This window comes from Ornithorhynchus anatinus, chromosome X2 (assembly GCF_004115215.2).
Source record: "Ornithorhynchus anatinus isolate Pmale09 chromosome X2, mOrnAna1.pri.v4, whole genome shotgun sequence".
In the NCBI taxonomy this organism is placed as follows: Eukaryota; Metazoa; Chordata; class Mammalia; order Monotremata; family Ornithorhynchidae; genus Ornithorhynchus; species Ornithorhynchus anatinus.
Window position 1 is genome coordinate 12,846,993 of NC_041750.1, and position 9,664 is coordinate 12,856,656.

The following is a 9,664-nucleotide window of genomic DNA, read 5'->3' on the forward strand; positions in this document are numbered from 1 at the left end:
ACACACAGTACAAGAGTCAAAACACACACACACACACACACACACACACACACACACTCTTCAAACCTCCAAGAGGAATGAGTCAACATGGGCCTCCTCAGCTCCTTGAGGTCACACACCCTGCTAGCTAGGAGTACTTGGAGTCCCAGCTTCTCATCAACTTGGATTCTACATTTAATATATAGCTAAAAAAACCATAACCATCACTATGCACATAAATAGAAATTATTCCTTCTCTAAAGTCCTGCCTCCTTTTAGGCAAGACAGACAATTAAGAACAGTCCTTCAACTGAATCCTTTGGATGGGGGTTCAACTCTATGGGAAGGGTTTTCTGTAAGTTTAAGAGATGAGACATCCTAGGAGCTCTGGGAATTCTTGTTGCAAACGAGGCTCGGATCAACTCATTTCCACCTCCAAAGGGGTTATAACCTGAAAGACTGTGGAACATCTAGTGCAGATCAGAGGAAACAGAATCAGGGTTCAGCCCTCTTCCCAAACTCTCTTCATCCAGTCTCAGCAAAAGCTACTTCAAGTTGTCATGACTTGATAAACAGTGTCCAGAAAGAACATCCACTCTTTTTCCCAAGCTTCCCCAATGATAACTGCTGGTGCATGCCTTATGGCCCGCCCCGAACCCTTTGTCATCGTGCCAAGGAAACAGGAAGAGGAGCTGTCACTTCTCAGCTGTTGCTTCACTTGTTCAGTCTCACCATGATGGAAACAATTAAAACAATTATGTGAGATAGTTCTTGTCTTATGACTTTGGCTCTGAGGAAGATCCATGCCATTCACTCTGCTATGCAAGCATTGGATAGAGTGGAAGAAGGGAGCAGAAAAGAGATGAAATCAACCCAGTCACTGAGCAGGAACAACAGCAGGTGGACAGGAAGCTGAAGAGGGAAGGAAAAAAAGGGAAGAAGGGATCAGTTCTCTGCCTTCTGTTAGCTGTTTTTTCGGGAATGTTGCTCCGTAGAGGGGCACAGTACGCCAAGCCTGGGAAGACGGGGGTCCAAGGCCCGGCCAGTCCTGTGGTGCTGGTGAGCTCAACAGTGTTCCTTCTCTTCATCACCCTGGCCAGGTGAGAGGAGTCCTGGGGTTGTGCTGAGCGCCCAATCCCTCTACCCTATAGGAGGAACTTGGCAGGGCTGGTTGTGGGACTGGCACTGCAAGGGGTAGAGGCTAGCATGTCATCGGCAGAGGTGCTTTGGTGGCCTTGGCGCTTGATCATGGCAGGGTGAAAGGCGGGGTGGCGGCGAGCATGCTTTGTCAGGTGGTCGCTGCGCATGAAACGCTTATCACAGAGTGGGCAGCAGAACCTCTTCTCCCCTGTGTGGGTGCGGAAATGCCGGGCCAGTTCATCTGAGCGTGCAAATTTCTTGCTGCAGCCCAGCCAAGTGCAGGGGAATGGCCTTTCACCTGCAGGGGAAATAAAGCAACAGACTGAGAATCAACATAAACTCCCAAGGCCGGTGACAGCCGCCCTCTAATTCCCTACTCCATTATGCAGATAATTCAGAACCCAATCCAAAATTAAGACAGGTCCTGTCCTTGGAGATCATATGCTAACTATCCCCACCGCCCAGCCCTTGGATCCTCCATTTTCTGCACCAGGAGCATGTCTCACCTTAGAGCTTGTCTCCTCCTTACTCTTTCAGCAGTAACTACTAGCTCTAAGTTCTTTTGTGTCTGTGGGAGTCTCTCAAGGCTCAGTTGTGGAGTTCCTTCTATTCTCCATCTACACCCACTCCCATGGAGAACTCATTCTTTTCTCCAAAAACTGCTTCTGCTTGATTTGTTTTTACTTCCATCTCCCCTCCCTCCCCCACAATTCCCTAAGCTCAGCAAAATGTCACTTTTTAGAGGACAGCATTTGTTTGAAACTTTTGAGCTTTATGCTGCTTTACTTCTTGTTCCCAGAGGTTCCCAGTCCCACATCCTAGAAACCTGGACACCTTTCCAGGCCTGCCAAAGGAAAACGGCATCTTGCAACCAGTTTATTTCAGGGGTACAGCCTAAAATTTTGGGGCTGAAAAAGTAGAACAGCCTCAACTGCTCATGTTTCCTGAGTTAACACTCAGACTGCACAGAACAACCCACAAAACAGGAGCTCACTCTCAGGGCCCTGTTGGAAAAACTGGAGCAGCTGCCCTACTGCCCTGGGCTTGCAATGGGAAAATGAGGTGGAGGAAGGGATATGTACAGGAGGATGAGAAGTTCAGTAAATCAGTTTTAGACATATTGAGCTTAAGGTCAGGGTAGAACATCCACGCCCTAATGTCAGGGAGGCAACAAGAAAGGGGAGACTATAGCTGAGAGGTTGGGGCTACTGAAAGAGGTTTGGGAGTCATCTGCATTGAGGTGGTAGGCAAAGCTATGGGAGAGGATGTCAAGTGGGAAGACGAGGGGACCTTGAACAGGGCCTTGAGAGACACCACCTTTAGGGGGTGAGATGCAGAGGAAGAACTGGCAAAAAAAAAAACCCCAAAATAAAAATATTATGACACCTTATTTAATGTTGTAATAGTATGCTTCAATGAAAGCAAAACATGGGAAGCAGTGTGGGCTAGTGGAAAGAACATGGGTCTGGGAGTCAGAGGACCTGGCTTCTAATCTCAGCTCCACCGCTTGACTACTGTGTGACCTTGGACAAGATACTTAACTTTTGTGTGTCTGTTATCTCATCTGTAAAATGGGAATTACATCATCTTCCCTCCTACTCAGACTGTGAGCCCCAACTGGGACAGGGACTGTGTCCAACTTAATTATCTTGTATCTGTCCCAGCACTTAATACAGTGCCTAGCACATAGTAGGCACTTAACAAGTACCACTATTAGAAGGGGCAGATTTGAAATGCAGATGAGAGATTGACAGACCGCTGGAAAGGATGAGAGTGTGTTGGGGAGAGGGCTCTAATGTTGTTAACATAGTATTAGGCAAAGCTTTCAGGGAAAGAAGGGTAGAAGTGGGGATACTGAGGTCTTCAGAAGGTAGATCTACCTCCTAAAGAAACAGTGTTGCCTAGAGGATAGAGCCCGGGCCTGGGATCTAATCTCGGCTCTGCTACTTGTCTGCTGTGTGACCACGGGTAAGTCACTTAACCTGTGCCTCAGTTACCTCATCTGCAAAATGGGGATTAAGACTGTGAGCCCCATGTGGGACACGAACTGTGTCCAACCTGATGATCCTGTGCTTAGTAAAGTGCCTGGCACAAAGTAAGCTCTAACAAAACACCATTAAAAAAAAAGATACATCTGGAGTAATTGGTGGGTTCAGTGAGAACGGTAGTTGATATGGCAGAAGTAATGTTCCTGAGCAAAGATGGCACAGTTGTAGCAAATGAGGTTGAATGAGGTGGCAGAAGTCTGGTGCCTGAATTTCCACCAACAGTCTCTGCAGCCCCAGCACAAGAATGAAAGAAGTGAAGAAGTGGAGGTGATCCAGGGCTGGGAATTGGCGGTGACAGCGAGAAGCAGCGTGGCTCAGTGGAAAGAGCACGGGCTTTGGAGTCCGAGGTCATGGGTTCGAATCCCGGCTCGGCCACTTGTCAGCTGTGTGACTTTGGGCAAGTCACTTAACTTCTCAGTGCCTCAGTTACCTCATCTGTAAAATGGGGATTAAGACTGTAAGCCCCACATGGGACAACCTGATTCCCTTGTGTGTACCCCAGCGCTTAGAACAGTGCTCGGCACATAATAAGCGCTTAACAAATACCAACATTATTATTATTATTATTATTAACAGTGGGGAAAAGGAGTTGAGTTTGGAGGAAAGAATGGACTAGAAACGGGAGGTTTGGTAAAGAATCCAACTGGCAAGATGCCTTGAGATAAGTGAAGTGTGTGTGTGTGTGTGTGTGTGTGTGTGTGTGTGTGTGTGTTGGGGGGTGGTTCTGAAGACCGGAGGGAGATCACTTAAGGGAGAACACTTCCCTGTCACCTAAGCACTTAGGTATTCAAGTAACTTATCAACAATAATAATAATTGGGGTATTTAAGTGCTGCAGTAGAGACAATGCAATCAGATCAGAAACAGTCACTGTCCCGCAAGGGGCAAGTCCCACAAGTCTAAAGGGGAGGTGAATTTATTTCATTGTCCATTTCCTCCACTAGATTGTAAACTCCTTGAAGGAAAGCATCAGATCTACTCAATCTACTGTACTCTCCCAACCACTTTATTCAGTTTCTGCAGCGTGTGCTCAATAAGTACTATTAATTGAGAGAGAGAGAGATGAGAGAAGGCTTTTTTAGTATGTACACTATATGCTCTGGGTGGGCAGGGAATGGGTCTACCAACTCTATTTTATTGTACTTTAGCAAGTGTTTAGTACAGTGCTCTACATACAGTAAGCATTCAATAAATATGATTGAATGAAATACCATTGTTTGATTTATATTTAATGGCAGAGGGGAAGAAAATAGCAAAGAACCTGAAAATGACAGTAAGAAAATTGAGGTGGGTGGGAGAAAGTCTTTTCACCCATCCCCAATGTTAACTTGGAAAAAATGCTGGACTGCAGGTTCTGAGGTTTGGGAAATAAATCCCACTTTCCCCTATCCCCAATGGTCCCTTTAATAATAATAATAATAATAATAATAATGATAATGTTGGTATTTGTTAAGCTCTTACTATGTGCAAAGCACTGTTCTAAGCACTGGGAGGATACAAGGTGATCAGGTTGTCCCACGTGGGACTCACAGTTTTAATCCCCATTTTACAGATGAGGTAACTGAGGCACAGAGAAGTCAAGTGTCTTACCCAAGTTCACATAGCTGGCAAGCTGCGGATTCAGGATTAGAACCCATGACCTCTGACTCCCAAGCCTGGGCTCTTTCCACTGAGCCACGCTGCTTCATTTTCCCAAAAAGACTCCTCACCCCAAGGGATATGCCTCTTCAAACCTATTTCCAAAGTCTGCGTCCAAAAACCAGAGCTACCTCTGAAATAGGTCAATTAAGGCCAAATTATATTCAGAGGCTTCTGAGAGAAGTTTCCTTTTCATCACCTAGGCTAACTGTGGGGACACACCCCTCTCCCACTACTAGATTCCCCCATTCACCTTGAATCAGGGAAAGGTCCTAAATCAAAAGACTCTAAACAAATAGAGTTTTGGGCAGAAGGGGAAAGAAATCATGAACAGTGTAAAAAATCCCAACAAAAAGAACACCATTTTTGGATTAAACAAACCATTTAAACCACAGAATGGTGAGAACCCAATGAAATGGACTTTTACCTTTATGGATAATTTACTCCTCATTAGCAGCTCCCTAAAAGAATGGGCAAAATAAAAAGCGAAGAAGCTCCATTTGGTTGATTTTGCTTCTCAGCAATCTAGGAAAAATGTTAGTGGGAGAAGAGGCTGATCCTTTGGCTAAAATGTGTTCTGTGTTCAATAATAATCTAAATTCTCCTGGTTAGAGATATTTGGCACTGACTATAGTTGGCTGGGTCCAAATTTGGTTTTAATCCAAGTAATTTGGAAGGGAGTTTACCAAAAAAAAAAAATCAGTGCCAATGCAGAATAAATGCCCTGGGTGCAGAATTAAATACTAAATTTTACCCCTCTTTCATGGGTATGGGCTGTTAAACCAATTGACTGTTAACTAACTCATTGTGGGCACGGCACATGCTACAAACTCTGTTATATCATACCCTCCCAAGTGGTTAGTACAGTGGTCTGCACAGTATGCGCTCAATAAATGATTAATTTGAATTTCCCACCTCAAAAAAATAATCTAAAGCCACCAGCCCTCCTGAATCTACATTAAACCAAAATAGATCACCTCTAGACCCAGCTCTCTGCTCTACCCTACTCTCTCTTTTCACTGGCAATTTACAAACCATACCACAAACTCCACAGTATGACCCATAGGCCAGCTCAGTCACTGGTGGGAGAAAGCACCCAGGAAATAGAGTTGGAAAGGCAGAAAAGAAGTTTATACTGATAGGGACCTAGGGCTAAGGCCAGGTCAATTCAAGAGGTTTCCAAACTGACATTCATCAGACTGCGGGGAATAGACTTTGCCTCTAGTGAAGTTACTACTACTAGAAATAATAGTGGTATTTGTTAAGCGCACACTTTGTTGCAAGCACTGTACTAAGCACTGGGATAGGTAAAAGATACTCAAGCTATAAACAGTCCCTGTCCCTCAGGGAGCTCACAGTCTAATGAGGAGGTAGAATAAGTATTTAATCACCATATTACAGGTGAGGAAACTGAGGCACAGAGAAGTTAGGTGACTTGCACGCAAGAGGCAGAGCCAGGATTAGAAAACTCAATTATAACTGTCAGTGACAATTTTTTTCTTTTCTTCCTGAGGCACAGAGAAGTGAAGTAACTTGCCCAAGGACACACAGCCGACATGTGGCAGAGCCAGGATTAGAACCCGGGTCTTTCTAACTCCCAGGCCCATGCTCTACCCATTAGGCCACTCTACTCAGTGAAGACCCTTCCCAGGTGGGAATCCCATGACAGTCAAGATGGTGGAAGCAGTATTGAACAGTTACACAAAACACCAGTTAAAAGGTTCTCTGAGATCCTCAATAAAAATGGGGGGGGGTGCGGGGGGGTGGGAAAGGGCAGCAGAACCATTCCATTCCCCACCAAATAGGGACCGCCTTCCCTGGCAACCCTTTATGCATCTTGTATTGGGGTATTGTGTGGGGGGGGGGGGGGCGGGTGAGGGGGAGTGTGGAGAAGAGAGCCTTACCAGTTCTGTCTTTGACCGGCATCGAAACTTAACCCCAAATCCCTTCTCCCTTTTCACTTTAAATTCAAATCATTCTAAAAATCACACACGCTTCCGGAGGAGCATCGCCCCAACCAGAGCCTGTCTAGGGCTCCATTCTACCCACTCAGCCCTGAAGTTAGTCACAGCCACTCTCACGAACTGAGCTACCTTCCCACTCCTGAATAGCTCTCTCCTCTGAACTACTTCCATTCTCACTTATCACCAAATTAAAACATGGATACGCACTCCTTAAAATGCAAACGTCGCCACTCCCGCTATCCTATCCCGTCATGATTATTGCATTAGCCTCCTTGCCAACCACCCTGACTCCTGCCTCTCCCCACTCCAGTCCATACTTGGCTCTGCTGCCCGAATCACTTTGCTACCAAAACGTTCAGTCCATGTTTGCCCCCTCCTCAAGAACCTCCAGTGGTTGCCCATCCACCGCCGCATCACACAAAAAAACTCCCTCCATCACCTTGCCCCCTCCTCCCTCACCTCGCTACTCTCCTACTACAACGCAACTCGCAAACTTTGCTCCTCTAAGACACACTTCTTACTGTACCTCGATCTCCTCTATCTTGCTGCTTAACCCTCACCCACGTCCAGCCTCTGGCCTGGAACGCCCTCCCTCCTCAAATCCGTCAGACAGTTACTCTCCCCCTTCCCCTCCCCACCACTCCAAGGCAAACCTCCTCTAAGGGGCCTTCCCTGATCAAGCCCTCTTTTCGTTTTCTTCGACTGCCTTCTACGTCGCCCTGGCTTGCACCCTTTATTCACCCCTCCCTCGACCCCGCATCCCTTATGTACATATCCCTAATTTATTGATTTATGCTGTCTGCTCCCCCTCTAGCCTCTAAACTCGTTGTAGGCAGGGAACGTCTCTCTCCCACGCGATTAGTACAGTGCTCCGCACACAGTAAGCACTCGGCCTCAAAAACCCAATTCGGAGAGGTGGAGCCTCAACACCACCCGATTAGACGGCTGGGCCATCATGTAGATGGAAATATCTTCTGAATTTAGTACACTTTGTACCCTCTCACTCTTCCTCCCCTCCCCAAATGGGCACCATGCCAAACTCGCAGTCACACCACACTGCCTAGCCCCACCCCTCCCACTCCTCACCACCCGGTCCCCACCATGAAGGCGGGAATTGACTCCCGCTTTGCAACTGTACTAGCCACACTCCCTTCGCCACTTGGCCCGATAATTCATTCATTCAATCGAATTTACTGAGCGCCTACTGTGTGCAGGGCACCGTACTTATTTACTAGTGGGGGGGGGGAGGGGGTGAAACAGACTAACTCTTTCAGCCAAATAGTTCCGTTCCCCTAAAGCTCCTAAACTTCTATACTCCGCTGTTCCCAAGCCCTCCTCATATATACACAAAGCCCCGCACACTCGGGCCGACCCGCCCGTCTCTTCCGAGCCACGCCAAAATCCCTTTTGCCGAAAGAGGGGGGGAAGCCTGCGGTCCTCCGCGTACCGTCCAGGCCCGCACTAGGAAGGGGGCGCCACCACGCGGGGGGGAGAAAAAGTGGTGAGAGAGAATGTGGCAGGGGCCGCGTGGAAAATCACCGATCCAACCTCCCCCACGCCCACCAAGTTGCGTTAAAGACGCTTCTCCCTCGTAGCCGGCAGGGAACAAAAGGGGTGGGGGGGCAAGAGGTCGGGGCGAAAGTGGAAACGGGAGGGCAAGAAACGGAGGAAGGGGGATGGCGAACGGGGTGGAGGTGAAACGATCGGGGGACGGGGCGGCGGGGAGTGCTAAAGGCGGAAGAAGGGAAAGGAGGGAGGGGGACTAGAGCGAAGTTCCAGGGTCGGGGAGTCTGTAGCGGCCGGGCTCACCTGTATGCGTTCGCATGTGAGCCTTCAGGTGGGAGGATTTCCCGTAAACTTTCAGGCAGTCTGGGAAGAGGCACGGGTGGCGCTTGCCTGGCGGCGACGGGCTGTGGCAGCGGGCGGCGGCGGGAGGAAGCGGGCTAGCGGTACCACTCTCGAGATCTCCTGTCTCGCCGGGGTAGGAACAGGACGAAGAGGACGACGAGGAGTGGCCGCTGTCCGAGCGTGTGGAGGCGGGGCGCAGCCCGCCCAGGTCCGTCAGGATGTTGGCGGCGACCAGCGGGTTGGAGGGCGTCGGGGACGCGGCTCCAGGCAGCGTGGTGAGCCCGCCGCCGGAGCTGGTCCCCGCCTTCTGCAGTGTTTCCCGCACCCCCCGGCTGCAGTCCCCAGGGGGCGGGGGCAGGGCGGCGGCCGGCCGGTGCACCACGGCGCCAGTGGAGATGGACATCAGGCACTCGGCGGCGAAGTAGTCCACGCAAGCCACCGCAGACATGCCCCACCCAGGCCAGGGCCTTAGAGTTTGGGGAAAGCGGAGCCCGGGTCGCTGCCCACGCCCGTTCCTCACTCCCTCTAACCGCTCCGCTGCCCGGCTCCGCCCGCCCCGCGCACAGAATGACGCGTCCTGACGCACCGAAGAGCGAGGGGGGCGGGCGGGGGACCCCGCCTAGGGGGGCTTGAGCCTCGGAGTCTTCCACCTCAAGGGGAAGGCCGGCCCCGCCCCCTCTCCAACTTCCCGCCACCCCGCCCCTTTTCGGCCCCGGGATGCGGTCTACCGCCCTGCCCCCGTGGCTCCGTCTCCACGTGCTCCGCAGGCAGCGCCCGCCCCCTCCCTCCCGTCCTCGGGGGTGATTCTCCTACTTCTTCCTCCGTTCCCCTCCCCCTTTCCCCAGCCTCCTGTCACCGAGACACGCCTCCATTTTCCAGAGATCGCCTCTCCCCTCGGTACCCGTTAAGACGCTCTCCCACCTCTCCTAGACCCTGCCGTTCTCTCGGGCAGTCCGTTCTCCGTCTCAGACACTCCCGCCTATCCTCCCTCTCCTCCACTGGCTCTCCTCGGAACCCAAGTACTCCTTCTCCCCCTCTCTTCCCCCGG

At 50.0% G+C, this 9,664-nt stretch overlaps 1 protein-coding gene across 1 annotated transcript; it reads right to left on the minus strand.

Moving 5' to 3' along the window:
• Positions 1-674: 674 nt before the first annotated feature.
• On the minus strand, positions 675-9,179 carry KLF16 (Kruppel like factor 16). Its single transcript, XM_029052802.2, has 2 exons — positions 8,578-9,179; positions 675-1,417 (listed from the first exon to the last, which is right to left on the minus strand). The coding sequence occupies exons 1-2, from the start codon at positions 9,062-9,064 to the stop codon at positions 1,125-1,127; spliced, it is 780 nt and encodes a 259-aa protein (XP_028908635.1). The 5' UTR covers positions 9,065-9,179; the 3' UTR covers positions 675-1,124.
• Between the last annotated feature and the right edge of the window lie 485 nt (positions 9,180-9,664).